The sequence below is a fragment of the Pseudorca crassidens genome, chromosome 15 (genome assembly GCF_039906515.1).
Source record: "Pseudorca crassidens isolate mPseCra1 chromosome 15, mPseCra1.hap1, whole genome shotgun sequence".
In the NCBI taxonomy this organism is placed as follows: Eukaryota; Metazoa; Chordata; class Mammalia; order Artiodactyla; family Delphinidae; genus Pseudorca; species Pseudorca crassidens.
The window spans coordinates 76,025,373-76,045,241 of record NC_090310.1 but is presented as its reverse complement, the minus strand read 5'-3'; the positions used below and the strand labels follow the sequence as shown (position 1 = coordinate 76,045,241).

Here is a 19,869-nt window from a genome sequence, read left to right as displayed (position 1 = left end):
GGTTCATTATCACCACCTCCTGCGTGCTATAAACTGGACGTTTCCTGAACGTGACACCCAGCGTCCACCTCTGCTGTCAGACAAGCTTGGGTTGGAGTCCTCACATCCCACTTCCCCAGCTCTGTGGCTGTGACCAGTCATTTAACTCCTGTGCTCAGTTCCCTCTTCTGTTAAATGGTTTGTTGGGAGGACTAAGTAACACGATGCACATTGTGTGCCCAGCACAGTGCATACAGCAAACATTCAGCCAGTGACAGTCACCACATTAATGGTAATGATTGTTATTGACGTGGAACACTGCCCTCTACCCCAGGGACAAGTCGGAGCTGTCTCAACAGCTAAGTTATATTAAGAGTGGCCAAACCAGGGTGTTCAGGGACCAGGCAGGTAATGTGAATGGGCAAAGTTGGTGTGAGACTATAGAGAGGGCTGGGGAGTGTGGCACAGTAGAGTGCACATCATCTGGTGCTTTTTAAAGTCAAATTTTTTAAATCCACTGCACACGACACAGACACACGCGTGCGTATCATGGACACAAACCAGCGTGGGCTCCTGAATTATATGGAAACGCAAAGAGTGAGATAATTTTTTTTGTTGATTTAGCAGATACTTGTTGAGCAGTCAGTATGTACCAGGCACTGTTCTGGGCTTGGGAGGACAACAGTGAACAAAGTAAGCCTAGATCTCTGCCCCTGTGGAGCTGTCCGGTGGGATCAGTGGGCAACATGCAAATAAGAGAACTGTCCGAGGGCAGTAAGTGCTGGGGAGCAAGTGAAGCAGGGAGGGGGTGTAGGGGTGCTGGAAGGAGGGGCGGCAGTTTCAGTGTGAGGCCAGGGAAGGCCTCTCAGATATGTGACCTTTTTTTTTTTTATTGGAGTATAATTGCTTTACAATGTTGTGTTAGTTTCTGCTGTACAACAAAGGGAATCAGCTCTAGTATTCGTATATCCCCTCCCTCTTGGACCTCCCTCCCACCCCACCCCCATCCCACCCATCTACGGCATCACAGAGCTGAGCTGAGCTCCCTGGGCTAGGCAGCAGGTTCCCGCTAGCTATCTATTTTACACCTGGTAGCATATATATGTAAACCCTAACCTCGCAATGCATCCACCCTCCCCTTCCCCCTCTGTGTCCACCCGTCCATTCTCTACATCCACGTGTCTATTTCTGCCCTGCAAATAGGTTCATCTGTACCATTTTTCTAGATTCCACATATAAATGGAATCAGATATGTGACATTTGATGCATAACCTGAAGGAGGCTGGAAGGATGCACCCCAGCGCCAGTGGGGCCCGGGGCTCTGCTGGACCCTGAGGCCTCGGCCCGCTCCCTCTGCAGGTTCTGATGAGTTCGCACCAGCTGGTGGAGGGCAGCGTTGGAAAGCTCACCTCCTCCATCCCCTCCAGAGGGAGACTTCACACCTGGTAGAAACCCTATAATTGCCACCAGTTACAGGTGGGACCCTTGGGGACTTCTCAGGAGGGCATGTGACCTTGACAACAGACGTTCATGTAGTTCCAGGCCTGACGATTCCCGTTGAGACAAAAAGCCGGTTCTTTCCTCTATCCACTGGGCTGACCTCGGCCAAGAGCCTCAGGGAACACAGCTGGCTCCCGGTGGGCGTCCCTTATAAAACTGCCTCAGCACTGGGCTCGAAAGGGCAGGCTGCGCTCTGTTTCCTTCGGTCGTTCAGTGAGGTGTTACAGAGCATCACTGTATGTTCCTGGGGGTAGGGTGGACAGCGCCCTGGATCACCCAGAACTCTCAGTGCAGAAGCAAAGGCAGGTCATAAACAAGTGAACTTGTAAAGGAGACTGTTTCAGAAGGACAGAAATGCTAAGAACAAACAGACATTGGTATGATAGCAAGTAAACAGGGGGCTCCTTCTGATGGGGAGGTCGGCCAGGCCTTGTTGAGGAGGTGACCTCTACGTTGAGATCTGAATAATGGGACAAGCCAGCAAAGGGAAGTGTCGGAGAGGGAGTCCAGGCAGAGGCAAGAGCAAGTGCAAAGATCCTGGGGCAGGGATGAGCTTGGAGCCCTTGAGAAACAAAGAAGAAGCCAGTGTAGCCAGGGGAGCAAGGGAGAGGGAAGAGATGAGGTCAAAGAAACACGGGAGGTAGGTTGGCAGGGAGGGCCGGTCTGGAAGGCTCTTAGGCCACAGTAAGGAATTGGGGTTTTCTTCTGAGTGTGATGGGAAGCTACCAGGTGGTTTGAAACAGTGAAGAAATATGATCTATGTTAGCCTCAGGGAAGCTCTAGCTGTTTCCTTCCCTGTTTGGTGGAAAGATGGGATAAAAGAATCATGTAAATCTCCATTTCACTCTTAGCCTTTAGGGACAGGGTGCCAAGGGGGGTCTGATTTGTTGTTTTCAGGTCACTAGGGGGTGAGCTAGTTGGTGAATTGGGATCAGCAGCTCCCTGGCAAGAATCCAAACCCTGGATTGGTTTCCTACTGCTGTCCTAACAGATGGCCGTCAACCAGTGGCTTAAAACAACAGAAATTTGCTCCCTCACGATTGTGGAGACGAAGTGTGAAATTAAGGCGTTGGCAGGGCTCTGATTCCTGCAAAGGCACGGGCGTGAATCCTTCTCAGTTCACCAGCTCCTGGAGGCCCAAGGAGCTCCTTGGCTTGTGGCATCCCTCCAGTCTCTGCCTCCATCTTCACATGGCCTTCCCCTCCGTGTCTGTGTGTCTTCTTCCTTCTGTCTCTTGGAAGGACACTTGTCCTTGGATTTAGGGCCCACCCAGGTAATCCACAACGATGTCACCTCAGGATCCTTTAGTACCTCTGCGAAGACCCTTGGCCAAATTAGGTCCTATTCACAGGTGCCAGGACTTGGGACAGGGGCTTATCTTTGGAGGGTGGACCATCATTCAACCCACTATAGACCCTAAGAACTGCAAGGAAAAGAAAAAAACAGAGGATGGCCTTAGAAGGAAAAGAAAAAGGATTTCCGTTGAATATTTCTGTTCAACCTACTAAGTATCTGGGTACCAGCCATGGTATACGATTTCACATCCATTCTTCACACATTTATTGAGTACCTACTGTGTGTCACACACTGTAGGGGCATTGGGGATTTGGCTCTGAGCAAGGCACGCAGTCTTTGAGCTCCTGGAGCCCTCAGTGGAGCAGGCAGTGTGCAGGCACCGGCACACAGTAGGGTTTCTACACAAATTCCTTTCCTTCCTATACCTTGCTCTGCTCACAGCTTCACTGAAAAACAAGAATAGGCATGAGTGAAATCACCATACCTAGTGGTTTATCATTAAGTCCTAATAATACATGCGTGATAAGAGTTCAAGGGAATCAGAAGCCAAAAAAAAAAAAAAAAAGGGGCTTCCCTGGTGGCGCAGTGGTTGAGAATCCATCTGCCAGCGCAGGGGACACGGGTTTCAGCCCTGGTCCGGGAAGATCCCACATGCCACGGAGCAACTAAGACCGTGCACCACAACTACTGAGCCTGCGCCCTAGAGCCCGTGAACCACAACTACTGAAGTCCACGCACCTAGACCCCGTGCTCAGCAACAAAGACAAGCCGCCACAATGAGAAGCCTGCGCACTGCAACGCTCGCCACAGCTAGAGAAAGCCCACCACAGCAACAAAGAGCCTACGCAGCCAAAACTAAATACATAAATAAATCTATTTTTAAAAAAAGAGCCATGAGAAGAGGTGCGACTGTACTGATGGGTCAGATCTGGGGGGGCGGGGAGATGGGAAGTGGGTTCCAAGCTGGAAGGACCATGTGGACAAAGGCGACGACAGTGGGTTATGACTGATGCAGAGCATGTCCGCTGAGAAGTATTCGGAGAGAAGGTGGAGGGGGGAGGGGTTGCCAGGTTGACGTGATCGGATTTCATTAAGACGGAACAATTCTTGGGGAAGTTCCAGATGAAACAAAGTATAATCTTCTCTCTGTTTACATAGTGGTTGCTTTCCAAAAAAAAAGTCAGCATATATTAATACCCTGCAAAAAAAAGATGTTCTGTTTGTGCAAGACAAGAGTTCTTCACTGGGCTCAGATGACTTATAAGCAGGTTTTTACCCACCCGCCCCCATGAATGTACCCTGGGGACCCAGGGCACTTCCTCATTGCACAGGACCATCCAATTGTGCATTGCTGGCCGCTGCCCAGAAGCGCCAGGGGTGCCCCCCAATCTGTCCCTGGAGATTTCCAACATACACTCCCCTCCCCCGGGATGGGGGTGCTGCCCTGTTGAGGACCACTCAGAACCCACCTCTAATTGTTTGGTGCCCGACTGGGACGCACTCGTTGGAAAACTGGCTCACATGTCACTTCCGCTCTGGTTGCAGGTTCCATGCAGGTGATGAACAAGACACGGCGCATCATGGAGCAGGGCGGGGCGCACTTTATCAACGCCTTCGTGACCACGCCCATGTGCTGCCCCTCGCGCTCCTCCATCCTCACCGGGAAGTACGTCCACAACCACAACACCTACACCAACAATGAGAACTGCTCCTCGCCCTCCTGGCAGTCGCAGCACGAGAGCCGCACCTTTGCCGTGTACCTCAACAGCACGGGCTACCGGACAGGTGAGGGAGCCAGGCTGCCACGGGCGGGCACACGAGTGGGCTGGGAACCTCCGACGTGGTACCCGCTGTCCTGCCTCGGACCACTGTCTTTCCCACTGTGGTCCCTGTACTGCGAGGGGTCCCTGTAGTGCGTGAACAGCTTTCTTTTGATTTAAAAGTTGTGCATTGACTTCTAGATGTGTTCGAAAAATACAGATTTATTCGCCTACGGGAGTGATAGAAAGTGACCATTCCAAAGGAATTTGAGTTAAAAAAAAAAAAGTGAGTCTATTTAAAATATGAAATATACTACAGAGAGGCCTTGAAGTACTCGGGCAGGAGTATGAGTTCTCTGTGAATTGTGCTGTTTAAGTCGTTGGGGGACTAGTTCGTTAATTTGAGGCCATCAGCATGGAACAAGCTTCCAGAACATTGGGGCGGGGGATGGAGAGGAGTGTACGTGGGGCCTGTGGCCACTCTACAGACGGCAAGGGACTGTTCGTCTACACTTGATCGTCTACACCGCCCTAGGTGCTCCATCCCTCCTGCAGCTGGTGCCCGCAGTGTTGGTTGCATCCGAGGTGTAGAGCGAGCAAGGTGTCCTGTCTCTTCATCCTGCAGGAGGTACTTTCGTGCGTTCTGAAGTCACCTGCCAGGCTGGTTGCCTGAGGCAGAGGGACAATTACAGTCACTTATCTGCAGCACGGCTGCAAAGTCCTTCAGACTCAATGAAACTTGCTCTAATTTAGAAAAATAAACACTCCTCACCTTGGGTAAGGAGCCAAGGCAGTTGTGAAATCAGATACTGTGGCTTGAACATTGTAACCCTGGGAAGTTGTGTTCAAGTGACAAGGGGCTTGTTTGGGTAGGAGTGACATGAGAGAAGGACGGATACCTCCCTGAGCTGGGTTCAGGGCACTGAAGCCGTCCTGGAAGCTGGGCAGCTGCCCCTCACGTACACGGTGTGGCTGGCGTGGGCACATCGGAGTGAGGAGCACGCCGGTGAGGTGTGTCGTCTTGCAGACTGTTTCCACTGCCAGCATCACCCAGCAGGCGGGCCCCGCTGAGAGAACTAGGAAGGCCGCAGTCCTATACACATGACCCTGTTGGTTCCGGGATCTCTGCAGAAAGCCACATGGCTCAGAGTTTACCCCAGGTCACCACCCATCTGGTTGCAGAGACCTGGATATAGATGGAGGAAGCAGGACAGACCAGGGCACCTACTGAAAAGGGGCATCTGCCACTCAGGTCCAGGTAATTATAGCCATTCGTGCTCAGAGTTGCCAACCTTCAAATATTTCTAATCTGAATTCTTGGCCAAAATCTGATTTTAAAGCATGTTGGCAAAACTCAGTTTGTTTTGTTTTGTTTTGTTTTGTTAATACACAGTGTGGACCCACAGAGAAAACATGTCTGAGGGCTGTGAGACCCACTTTTAGAACCTCTAGCTGAATGGTCTGTGTAGAAACCTTTAGCTTTGGATGCCAAAGGAACAGTAAGGACCCTAAAAGTGTACTCATCCACCCCCCACATTTGACAGCTAGGGCAGCTGCAGCCCAGAAAAGAGACTTGCTCATCGTCGTAAAAGCAGGTGCTTGTGGCATCACCAAAATGGAAACCAAGACCGTAGGACTTCAAAGGGAGTATGGATGTTGTTACATCCATCAAATTGAAAGGAAACCTGTATCCTGCGATATCTTAGGGGCTCACGATAGGGGCCAAAGCCTGGTGTTTCAGAATCATGTAGCTGGCACTAGGGAAGGAGCCATCTCTCAGGATTTAACATTTCTTCAAAATTGATTTCCGCAAACTTTGTCCTTGAATTTAAACAAATCACCAAAAAGCGCTTTCCCCAAAGAATTGCTTTCATCCAACTATGCTTGACTGTTACACCCTCAGTGAAGACTGGGAGTGTAATGCCGAGTATAAATTGCCATATATAGGACATTTATGTTTTTTGTAAAACTGTCCCTGAGAGTTTTATCCGTTATGTTTAGAATGGCCCTCTCTGCAAGGAACTCTGTTCTAACCTGACATTGAGAACTCAGGACCCTGAAAATGTCTGTTTACTGTGATGAACTTACGTGCTCTTGTCATTAAAGAATAAGAGCTGTGTACCCTGTATACTTTCCCTTTTTGCCCTGGTAGTTAGGAAGCTCAGATTTGAGTTTTATTCTCTTTTATGGCTGAGTAACATTCCATTGTGTGTGTGTGTGTATATATATATATACACACACACACCACATCTTCTCTATCCGTTCATCTGTCAATGGAAATTTGAGTTTTATATTAAGCCACTGCTTAAAGTGAAAACATGACCAGTTATGCTGGTCATTGTAGGTTGATTGAGAAAAATAACAGAAAACTAGAATGAATTCAAAATCCCTTTTAGATTAACTTGATTTGTATGACTCACATTAGAATAATTAGACTCATATTAGAATAATAGCTTTTTAGCTTCCCAGGGAACAACAGTCAACTGTTCTTACCAGGTCGTTGGACACATTCAACCCTGCATTCTCATGAGTGTCTAGGGCAACTGATTGAATTAGATTTAAGTTTTTTGGCTGTGTGTGAGAGACCCAAGACAGAAGTCATTTATTACTCTCTCAACTAAAAGTCTGTGCTGCTTTGATGGACCTGCCCATGAATCGATCAGAGACTCAACCATTTCCTTTTCTTTTTTTTTTTTTTCCTGAGGCATAATTGACATATAACGTTATAGTAGTTTCAGATGTACGACATGATGAATCAATATTTGTATATATTGCAAAAGGATAACGACAATAAGTCTAGTTAACATCTGTCATCATACATAGTTACAAAGGTCTGGGTGCGTGTGATGAGAATTTTTAAGATCTACTCTCAGCAACTTTCAAATATACAGCGTAATATTATTAACTGTAGTCACTATGCTGTACATTATAGCCCCATGACTTATTTATTTCATAACTGGAAGTTTGTACCTTTTGACCCTCTTCACTCATTTCACCCACCCGCTACCTCCCACCTCTGGCAGCCACCAATCTGTTCTGTGTATCTATGAGCTCGGCTTTGTTTTAGATTCCATATGTAAGTGATATCATATGGTAATTGTCTTTCTCTGTCTGACTTATTTCACTTAGCCTGATACCGTCAAGGTCCATCCATGTTGTTGCACATGGCAAGATTTCCTTCTTTTTCATGGCTGAATAGTATTCCAGTGTGTGTATACCACATTTTCTTTATTCTTGCATCCACTGAGGACACTTAGGTTGTTTCCATATCTTGGCTATTGTAAATAATGCTGCAGTTAACATGGGGGTGCCGATATCTTTTCAAGTTAGTGTTTTCATTTTCTTCAGATAGATACTCAGAGGTGGAATTGTGGGATCATACGGTAGTTTTATTTTTAATCTTTGAGGAACCTCCGTACTGTTTTCCATAATGGCTATACCAATTTACATTCCCACCAACAGTGAACAAGGGTTTCCTTTTCTCTAAGTCTTTGCCAACATTGTTATTCTTTGCCTTTCTGATGATAGGCATTCTAACAGGTGTGAGGTGGTATCTCATTGTGGTTTTGTTTTTTTGTTTTTTTTGCGGTACGCGGGCCTCTCACTGTTGTGGCCTCTCCTGTTGCGGAGCACGGGCTCTGGACGCGCAGGCTCAGTAGCCATGGCTCACGGGCCCAGCCGCTCTGCGGCATGTGGGATCTTCCCGGACCGGGGCATGAACCCGTGTCCCCTGCATCGGCAGGTGGACTCTCAACCACTGTGCCACCAGGGAAGCCCTCATTGTGGTTTTGATTTGCATCTCCCTGATGATTAATGATGTGAAGCATCTTTTGATGTACCTGTTGACCATCTGTATATCTTCTTTGGAAAAATGCCTATGTAGATCTGTTGCCCATTTTTTAAATTGGATTGTTTGGTTTTTTTCTATTGAGTTGCATCAGTTTTTTGTATATTTTGGAAATTAATTCCTTATCAGATGTATGAGCTGCAAATATTTTCTCTCATTCGGTAGGTTTTCTTTTCATTTTGTTGTGCACAGTGTTCCTTTACTGTGCAGAAGCTTTTTAGTCATTCCATTTATTTCCTTTTGCTTTTATTGCCTTTGTTTGTGGTGTCAAATCCAAAAAAAATCATTGCCAAGATCCATGTCAAATGATGATTTCAGGTCTTATGTTCAAGTCTTTAATCTGTTTTGAGTTAATCTTTGTCTGTGGTGTAAGATAGTGGTTCACTTTAATTCTTTGACATGTGGCTGTCCAGTTTTCCCAGTTCCATTTATTAAAGAGACTGTCCTTTCCCCATCATACATTCTTAGCTCCTCTGTCATAAATTAATTGACCATATATGTGTGGGTTTATTTCTGGGCTCTCTATTCTGTTTCATTGATCTATGTCTGGTTTTATGCCAACACCATACTGTTTTGATTACTACTGCTTTGTAATACAGTTTGAAATCAGGGAACATGATGCCTCCAGCTTTGTTCTTCTTTCTCAAGATTGCTTTGGCTCTCTGAGGTCTTTTGTGGTTCCATACAAATTTTAGGATTGTTTTTTCTGTTTCTGTGAAAAATGCCCTTGGAAATTTAATAGGGATTGCACTGAATCTGTAGATTGTTTTGGATAGTACGGACATTTTAACAGTATTAATTCTTCCAGTCCACGAGCATGGAATACCTTTCCATTTATTTGTGTCTTCTTGTATTTCTTTCATTAGTTAATGTCTTATAGTTTTCAGTGTACAAGTCTTTCACTACCTTGGTTAGGTTTATTCCAGATATTTTATTCTTTTTGATGCAGTTGTACATGGGACTGTTTTCTTAATTTATCTTCTTGATAGTTTGTTTTTAGTGTATAAAAACACAACAGATTTTTGTGTATTGATTTTGTATCCTGGAGCTTTACTGAATTAATTTATTAGTTCTAACAGTTTTTTGGTGGAGTCTTTAGGGTTTTTTATGTATAATGTCATGTCACCTGCAAATAGTTACAGTTTTACTTCTTCCTTTACGATTTGGATGCTTTTTCTTTCTTTTTCTTGCCTAATTGCTCTGGCTAGGACTTCCAATACTAGGTCAAATCAAAGTGTTGAGAGTGGGCATCCTTGTCTTGTTCCTGATTTTAGAGGAAAAATTTTCAGCTTATCATTTGAATATGATGTTAGCTATGGGCTTGTCATGTATGGCGTTTATTATGTTGAGGTATGTTCCCTCTACAGTCACTTTTTTGAGAGTTTTCCTCATAAATGGATGTTGAATTTTGTCAAATGCTTTTTCTGCATCTGTTGAGATGATTTTTATCTTTCATTTTTTTTAATGTGCTGTATACATTGATTGATTTGGGGATGGTGAACCATCCTTGCATTCCTAGAATAAATCCCATCTGAACATGGTATATGATCCTTTTACTGTATTGTTGAATTCAGTTTGCCAATATTTTATTGAAGATTTTTGCATTCTGTGTTCATCAGAGATATTGGCCTATAATTTTCTTTACTTGTGGTGTCCTTGGCTGGTTTTGGTATCAGGGTAATGCTAACCTCATAAGATGAGTATGGAGGTATTCCCTCCTGTTCTATTTTTTGGAAGAGTTTGGGAAGGATTGATATTAATTCTTCTTTGAATTTTTGGTAGAATTCACCTGTAAAGCTGTCTAGTACTGGACATTTATATTTGGGGAAGTTTTTGATTATTGATTCAGTCTTCTTTCTAGTAATTGGTCTGTTCATATTTTCTCTTTCTTCATCAGTCAGTGTTGGTAGGTTGTATGTTTTTAGGAATTTATCCATTTCTCTAGCTTGTCAAATTTATTGGCATATAATTGTTCGTAGTAGTCGCTTATGATCCTTTGTATTTCTGTGGTATGAGTTGTAATGTCTCCCTTTTTATTTCTGATTTTATTTATTTGAGTCCTCTCCCTTTTTTTCCTGGTTGAGTCTAGCTAAAGGTTTATCAATTTTGTTTATCTTTTCAAAGAACCAGTTTGTAGTTTCATTGATCTTTTCCATTGTCTTTTTAGTCTCTGTATTTCATTTATTTCTGCTCTGATCTCTATTATTTTTTTCCTTCTACTAACTTTGGGCTTTGTTCTTTTTCTGGTTCCTTGAAGTGTAATATTAGGTTATTTATTTGAGATTTTTCTTATTTCTTGATGTAGGCATTTGTCACAAGGAACTTCCCTCTTAGAACTTCTTTTGCTGCATCCCATATGTTTTGGTGTGTTGTATTTCCGTTTTCATTTGCCTCGAGGTTTTTTTTTTCTCTTTTGATTTCTTTGACCAGTTGGTTGTCCAGTAGCATGTCGTTAATCTCCACGTATTTGTGAATTTTCCAGTTTTCTTCTTGTAATTGATTTCTAGTTTCATACCATTGTAGTTGGAAAAGATGCTTGATATGATTTCAGTTTTCTTAAATTTATTAAGACTTGTTTTGTGGCCTAACATATGATCTCTCCTGGAGAATATTTCATGTGCACTTGTAAAGAATGTATATTGTGTTGCTTTTGGATGGAATGTTCTGTACATGTGTGCTAAGTCTATCTGATCAACGTATAGTTTAAGACCTATGTTTCCTTATTGATTTTCTGTCTGGATGATCTATCCATTGGTGAAAGTGGGGTAATAAAGTCCCCTACTATTATTCTATTGCTGTCTATTTCTCCCTTTGGGTCTATTAGTATTTGCTTTATATGTTTAGGTGCTCTTAAATTGGTTAGAGACTCAACTGCTTTCTGTTTCTCCTTATTTCCCACTGATGAGAAACAAGTCACATGAGCACGCATGATTGCAGAGGAAACTAGGGAATGTAGTCTTTATTCTGGGTGGCCATTTGCCCAGCTCAAAATTCTATTACTATGGGAGAAGAAGACATGGATACTGAGGGAAGATTAAAGTCACAACCTCAATAATGGTTCTTAGTCCCTTTGTGTATGTGATACCCTTTTGAAGACAGGAGGTTAGCTGGAACTGTGGAAGACTGGAACCAGAAAACTGTTCCTTAAGTGGACCAGCAGTTCATGTAAATAGTGCTTTTAATGTATTTAATTAGGTATTTTATCTTGAAAAAGTGAAACTACACAGTTTTAAAAATAACTTTATTCTGTGTTATATTCTAATAGTATTTAACAACGATTAGGTTATAATTGTGTCGAATGGGACTTCCCTGGTGGCGCAGTGGTTGAGAGTCTGCCTAACGATGCAGGGTGCCCCAGTCCGGGAAAATCCCACATGCCGCGGAGCGGCTGGGCCCGTGAGCCATGACCACTGGGCCTGTGCGTCCGGAGCCTGTGCTCCGCAACGGGAGAGGCCACAGCAGTGAGAGGCCTGCGTACCGCCAAAAAAAAAAAAAAAAATTATGCCGAATGGATTGATTCTTTAATCAAATGAATTGATGAAGTGTCAGTTAAAGGCAGTGGAGGGGATAACTTGTTCAACAAATTTAAATGATAGCACAATATGATATCCTTTACTTCACCTTCAGTTTTCACAGCAAAATCATAAAGGGTCATTTTTGCAAAAGTATTTGAGGATTCGATCAGTTTTCCCAAGGGCCTCTCTTAATCCTTTGACATCTGAATCTTCCCTGTGAAGTGCTGATTCCCTCATCATCATTTTCAGTGGTCTCTTCTTCAGTTATCTCATAGACCAGATGATTGTTTGTCAGTGGATTTGCACATGCTTTAAGCTGTCCTCCCGCATCACTTTAATTAATTTCACAAAACCTTGCATCTTTCATAAGATTTGCCATTTCATTTTGCTGTCATCTTGCTCTGTGCTTCCCCGTGTTTGCAGTAGAGATTGACACAGGATGAAGTGAGAGGTGCTAAGTTTAAGCAGGATAAATATCAATTTGTTCATGGGTATTTCTGTGTGTTGGCTTCCTCTCACTTCAGGGACTCAGATCTCAAATATAAATACCCTTGAAAGTATAAATTGTATCCTACATTTTTACAAAATGTGCTTAGTCATCTTTCAGCACACTTCAGCTGCCCTGACTGTGCTCCCTTATATACCCACGAGTTAAAGTCATATCATCCGTGGAATGAGATGCTTCCAGGTTTTTGCAAAGCAGTTGAGAGCAAGGACTCTGACTGCGTTCAAATCTGGGCTCTGCCACTTACTAGCTGAGTGAATTTGAACAAGTTATTTAACTTCCATGCCTTGGTTACTTCACCTAGGAATAATAATGTTACTTCGCTCGTAGGGTTTTCTGAGGATTAAATATGTTAGAACAGTGATACCTAGTAAGCACTTAAGAAACATTAGCAATGATAGACACAGCACTGCACAATCTACCCCAGACCAGCATTCAGATGAATGTCACAACAGGTAGCATCACGTGATGAAAATAAGTTTATACCCACGGATCAAAAGGTAGCAGCATCTGCTCAGCCTCTCTGGTAATTAGTGAAATGCAGATTCAGCCCACAGTGCACTATCACCTCTCGCCCATCACCACAGCAATATTCAGAGGTCCTGTCACACCAAATGATGGTGAGGATGAGAGAAAACAGGAAGACCAGCAGTGGGAATGCGCATTAGCACCTCTGCTTTGGAGAGCAATTTGGAAGTTTCTGGCAAAGCTGAAAACATTCATCTCTTTCCATTCAGCGATTCTCTGGCTCTGCACCCCTCAGTTCTGAGGAGGTGATATGTAGTCCTGCTTAAGCAAGGAGAGGGTATTTCTTGGTGATGCTCATGGCTGGTAGATAACCTTCAGATCCAATTGACAGAAACCCCAGTTTCCAAGTGGTTTTGACGAGAGATTGAATTCTTTGCTCCCTAAACCAAAAAGATACAGGTGAGCTTTATACAGAGACACATTCCGTGGTTTGACAGTGTCACGATTTTATCATAAGGCCTGAGGTCTCTAGAGGATGACCGGCACTGGGACGGGCCCCACGCCTCTTCCTTTGTATGGTACCTTAGCATTCAGCAGGGTTTTTTCCCAGAATGCCCAAGTGGTGAGAGTCTTTCTGACTGGACCAGCTTGAGTCACATGCCAACCCCTGAACCAGTCGCCACGGAGAGCAGACGGTATGTGCCAATTAGCTTAGCCCACGTCACCTGTTCCTGGAGCAGCTGGGGGAGTCTTTTCCCCCAGCACCTGGGTTCCCAAATAGAAATCAGGAGCTGTTGGAAAGGATAAAGGAGAAACACATACTACAGTGACATTCACACATTTTCACTACCTTGCCGTGTGCAAAGCAACCACCACCAAAGGGGAAAGAAAGTACACCTCTTCTGGCCCCTCCTGATGAATTGGACGGGAGTACCCATTTTCTTCTCGTTAGGATACTGCTTTCTCGTTCCACGTTGCCGTCAGAGTCTGGCAGTTCAGAAGCTGTTTCCCCACCTAGCTCCTGCCATCTGGTGCAGACTTTTGTAGAGATGTGAGCACTGGGGGTGAGCCTCCTGCCTTTCCCTCATCGTGTTTAAATGCACCATGGGAGGAGGGGAGGAAGCCCCTCATTACAGGCCCCAGGTGTGCCAGGGCTCCCAGTTACAGCTGTTTTGAAACCAGGCCCTGAGCACCCCAATTATTTTCACTCTTCTCCTCATACAAAGCTGGGGAGGGGAGGTCAGCTGAGGACCTAGACTACTTGGCTGTCAACGTTGGGCAGCCACCCTTACTTGGAGGGGGGGACCTCTGTGCCATGACACCTCCTGTGGCAGGATGCCTGGGGCGTTGGTGGAGGCTGAGGCATCCCCCTGATGTAGGAGGATGGAAAGGAATCTGCTTGGCATTTGGGCATCCCTGACAAAGATTTGCTGCTGGCGTGTAAAGGGGTGCGCGTGTGTGTGTGTGTGTTTGCGCGCGTGTGTGTGATTTATTTTTTCCCCAAAGCGGTTTTAAGACCACAAAGACGTTAGAGCTGGTGTTCTTCTATGAAGTAATCCTCACCCCTCCCTCTTTCCACCACTCGGTTTTGATCTGCTTTTAGCCTCTTGCCCTGAAACCCACACACCAGCCTCCAGCTGCCTCAACATCTGCCTTTGGATGTCTCCCTGGCATTTCGAACCTGGCATGTCCAAACTGACTTCCTGACCCTGTCCCTCCCCCTCCCAGGCACCTCTCACAGTCTTCCCCTTGGCAGTTCCAGTGTCCCAGCTGCTCAGACCGAAACCTTAGTGTTATTCTTGTGTTTTTTTTCTCCCTTTCACACTCTACATTCAATCCATCAGCAAACCCCATCAACTCTCCCTTCAAAATACACCAGAACCCTCTCTGGTGCCACCATGCTTATCTAAACCTCCATCATCTCTCGCCTGGGCTGCCCCAACTTTCTTGTCTCGGGCCTCCCTACCTCCGCCCTCACCCCGCTAGGGTCTGTTCTCACCACAGCAGCCAGAAGGATGCTGTCAACCTACGTCAGATCCCGTTTCTCCTCTGCCCACAGCCCTCCTAAGACTCCCCCCTCACTCAGGGTAGAGGCTCCCACAGTCACCTCAGGGTCCTAATGATCTGCCCCCCTGTCCCTCCCCTCTTGACCACCTCACCTCTTGTCCTCCACCTTAGTCACTCCCCTCCTTCCTGTTCCTCAGACCATCCATTCCTCAGACCTTTGTTCAAATACCACCTCCTCAGGGAAGCCCTCCTTGACTATCCATCCGAAGGAGGCTTCCCTTCCCCCTTTTTCCCCTCACCCTGCTTTTTTAAGTCAGAGCCCTTGTTGCCACATAACATATATTTGAATGTTGTCTGTCCAACTTCCCGTGTTAAGTTACATCTCCTGCCCCCTCTGGTTCTCCCTGCCCTGGTTCCTGCTTTATCCGCCTCCCTGGCCCTTTCACCGCTGATGATACACTTTGCCACGTATCTTGTTGGTTGTCTCCCTTCTAAAATGTCAGCTCCATGGAAGCAGAGATATGTGGTCTGTCCTCTCCAGTATCCCTGTGCTGGAAGGGGGCCTGCCCCGTAGTAGCTGCTCATTGAATGGTTGCAGGATGAGTGGATGTATCTGTATTCTGTCCAGAACTGGCAGCGCCCCCGACCCTCCCCCATCTCGTCTGTGCTCCTTTCTCCTCTCCCGTTTCTCTCCTCCCCGCCCCTAGTCCCGCCGCCTCAGCCTCTCCTCCTCTTTCTCCTTGGCCCTTCTGCCTGCACAGAGGAGAAAGGACTTAGACTCTTCCTGGGACGATGCCTCCGGGCCCCCGTGCAGCTGTCCCGCGTGTACAATGGCAGCCTTCTCTCTGCTTGGCCTTTCTCCTGGTTTCGCTCCCCACCCTCTTCCTCTCCCCTGAGTGTACACACAGCTCCCTTCTTCCCTCCGTCCAGCTGCCCCCCTCCACCGCCCTGCCCACCCCCTCTCCAGCCTGTGGTGGGACACTAGAGCGTCTGCATTTGCCCCAGGAAGTAGGGGGCTTTTCCTCTCCTGACACCACGACCCCGCCTTCCCCACCATGAAAGTCAGGCTTGGTGGTGGTGTAGCAGCCCCTTCCAGGGCCCAGGGCATCCTTAGGGGGTACACATTTGTCCCTTCCACATACACATTCAAGCTACATTTCTTTAAACTCCAGTGTAATAGTCACTCCCTTCCTCCAAGACCTTCAAGCTTCAAAACAAGTAAAACATTGGTGCAGGAGCCCAGAGAATTAGGCTCTGCGTCTAACTTCTCTGTTATCTTGAGCAGAGACCTGCCCCCTCTGGGCCTCAGTTTCCCCATCAGTGCAGTGGAGTCGCACCATCTGTATGTAAATTGCCCGATGCCTCTTTGCTATGATTTTATCCTCAGGGTCATGGGACCAGTGCCCACAATCTTGGGAGGAGAGCCACCCGGGGGCCACAAGAGGAAAGAGGAAACAGGTGGTCATGCTTCTCCTCGACTTTTCAAAAACTGGGTGTGAGGCTAATGGGACAAGATTTATACACTTTCGAGCACCCTCTGTCCCAGCCCATTAGCTGGTATATTCCTTTCCTATGGCTGCTGTAACAAAAGTGCCACAAACTGGGTGGCTTAAAATAAGAGAAATGTATCCTCTCAGTTCTGAAGGGCAGGAGCCCAAGAGCAAGTGTCAGCAGGGCCGTGCCCTTTCCCAAGGCTCCCTGGGAGAATCCTTCCTTGCCTCTCCCAGCTTCCAGTGGGCACCAGCAAGCTCCGGCGTTCCTTGGCCTGTACCTGCATCACTCCCATCTCTGCCACCGTGTTCACACGGCCACCTCCCTGTGTGTCCTCTCTTCACATGTCCTTCTCCTCTCTGCATGTCTGCCTCCAAATTTCCCTCTTCTCTAAGGACACCAGTCACCAGATGAGAGCCCACCCTAATCCAGTATGACCTCATCTTAACTTGATTACATCTACAAAGACCCTATTTCCAAATAAAGTCACCTTCACAAGTACTCGGGGTTAGAACTCGAACATATATTTTGGGGGCCACGATCCAACCCACACCAGCTGGGTTCTTTCCCACACACCACTTTATTTAATCCTCAGTGGTGCGTTAACCTCCATGTAGGCTGCAGGGGTGCTCAGAAACCAGGTGTCTCCCCGTCGCCACCGGGGCTGTGGACCTAAGTGCGGGGCAGTGTGGCCGCCCAGCCGGTCAGCTCCATGCTTTGCTTTTGCTCACGGAGGTCATTCAAATGACCTTAGAAGTCGCATAGCACAGGGAGATCAGCTCGGTGCTTTGTGACCGCCTGGAGGGGTGGGATAGGGAGGGTGGGAGGGAGGCAGACGCAAGAGGGAAGAGATATGGGAACATATGTATATGTATAACTGATCCACTTTGTTATAAAGCAGAAACTAGCACACCATTGTAAAGCAATTGTACTCCAATAAAGATGTAAAAAAAAAAAAAAAAGTCAAAATAGAAGTGAGAGGAAGGACGACTATGGTGGGTGAATACATAACCTTGTCCACCTAGAGCCTCAAGAGGCTATGAGGGAGTTTTCAGGGTAAGTGTGACCTTTTGCAGGCCCTTCCCCAGCGCAAACTGCGATTCCCCTGAACATCCTAGAAGGGTTTAGACTAGAGCCCAATATGGTAGCCACTAGCCACCGGGAGCTACTTAACTTTCAATTAATTAAAAATAAATCAGACTTTAAATTCCATTTCTCAGTCGCAGTAGCCATGTTTCAAGTGCCCCCGTAGGCACACGTAGGTGCCAGGTGGGATGGTGCAGATATAGAGTGTTTACCTCACTGCAAAGTGTTCTATTTATTTGGACGGCCTTGGAATAGTGTAATTCAAGCAAAATCTTTTTGGAAAGGGGCACAAACCTTTGGGAATATGATCATTGCAACAACAATACTAAAAAACAAAAACGAATGCTGGTTGTTATTATGCAGCGTTTCCCATGCCCAGACCTTGTGGCAGGTGCTTTACATAATTCATTCTACTGAATCCTCGCACAAGCCTTTGAAGTAGCCGTGCTCCCTCCTATTCCCATAGTGCCCCCTCGGATCCCGAGCCCGGGGATCCAGTTCCTGTACCTGCCTCTCTAAGCCTTCCCAGGCCATCCTATGGCTGTGTCATGGGTCAGGGTCAGGACCAGGGGCAGCCACAAAGGAGCCCTCCATCCTGGGGCCTAGGGGCCCCACCTGTCCGTAGACAGGTTCTTGTTCTCTGAGCACCCGGCAAATCCCATCCTTTGGGCAGCAGGTCGCTTCCAGCACACACGTCCAGCCCTTTCACAATGCATCTGTGGTTTTGTGGCAGGGGTCAGAGTAGAAGCAGAGAGGGCTTTCAGCAGAGGAGGGGAGCTGGGCACCGCAGGCGTCAGCCCTCCCAGCACCAAGGAGAGGTCTGCTCGCTGCCGTGTCTGCGTGAACCCTTTCTACCCGGGAAAGACAAACTCTAAGGCATCAGGGGGCCGGGGCGGGGAAGGGGGCAGCATTGTACAGCCCACCAGGTGTGCCCATTAGCCGATGAACGGGCCCAAAGTTCCCAGATCTTCTGATTTTGTCGGAAGTGTGATACCCAGATTTTGATTGAAATTGCCCAGATTTTTAATGAGGATTATTTGCTCTACTTTCTAAAAAAAAAATCAATAAAAGCACCAGGCAGGTCCAAAGCAAACATAATTGTGGGATGGATTTGGCCCACAGGCCACCATGTTTGCAAACTCCTTTCTAACCTGTTAAGAGAGCACACCTCCCCCTAAGGCTTAACATCTATGAAGGCATTTCCGGTGGTTATAAAAGTTGAGGGGTGCTACTGGGGGCAGGGACCGGGGACCTTTGTGCCCTGCTCTGCACAGGAAAGCCCCACACAGCCCCCAAATTGCCTTGCATTCCACGTGGCTTCTGAGTCTTCTACCAGATCATTATATGAGTGGATTATTTGATGTTTCTTGTTATCTGAGCCTTGACCATAAGTCCATTTTATATATAAAAACTGAAGGGGTTTTTGCACTCTTTTAATACACTCTGAATTTTCCAGGAACATAAGGATAAGTAGATGGAGGGTCTATTGTACTTGAATGCAGAACTTTTCCCAGAGTTATTCCCTGTTGCTGACAATCTCCTCACTGATGGCAGGGCCACCTGAAGCATCTGACATACAGCCACGCCCACTCTGTGTTTGTTCGACATACAGCCACGCCCACCCTGTGTTTGTAGCCGTCACACTGCCCGTGAATCTAAGCGCACGCATCCGACTGCTCCATCCTGTCTCCCTGATGGGTGTGTTTGAAAGTTCACGCTGAAATTTTTCGTTATTATAAATTGCCTTCCTTTTTTTTTTCTTGTAGATTGCAGTTAGAGCATTATATTGATTTTTTGGAAATGATGTGCATACGTAGCTTTCATTACCTATAAGTTTCCCTGCAGGAAAATAAAGGAGCATTACAAAATATTTGTCACAGAAATGGGGCATCAGTCTAATGGCGATGAGAACAGCTCTTTGAAGGATCAGCTTAGTGTCACATTCCTCCGAGGTAATAATTAAATATCCGTTGATTGATGGTCTTCCCGGGCCTTGTTCTAAGGGTCTCTTGTGGATTTTCTCCCCTTCCTTTGTCCCATCCTTCAGGACAAAACCTTACCTTCTTTTTTTTTTTTTTTTAATTGAAATATAGCTGATTAACAATGTTGTGTTAATTTCTTCTGTACAGCAGAGTGACTCAGTTATACATATATATTTTTCACATTATTTTCCATTATGGTTTTTTTGTGAATTTTATTTTATTTATTTTTTTTATACAGTAGATTCTTATTAGTTATCCATTTTATACATATTAGTGTATACCTGTCAATCCCAATCTCCCAATTCATCCCGCCACCACCACCACCCCCTGCACCACTTTCCCCCCTTGGTGTCCATACGTTTGTTCTCTACATCTGTGTCTCAATTTCTGCCCTGCAAACCGGTTCATCTGTACCATTTTTATAGGTTCCACA

The 19,869-nt window shown here is 46.1% G+C and overlaps 1 protein-coding gene across 5 annotated transcripts in view; it reads left to right on the top strand.

Moving 5' to 3' along the window:
- SULF2 (sulfatase 2) overlaps nucleotides 1–19,869 on the top strand; it is a 140,664-nt gene that overhangs the window by 45,324 nt on the left and 75,471 nt on the right. For all 5 annotated transcript variants that reach the window (XM_067708375.1, XM_067708374.1, XM_067708371.1 and 2 more), the window contains exon 3: nucleotides 4,321–4,560. In XM_067708375.1, the coding sequence (XP_067564476.1) occupies nucleotides 4,321–4,560 (240 nt within the window). The remainder of the gene's footprint in view (nucleotides 1–4,320; nucleotides 4,561–19,869) is intronic.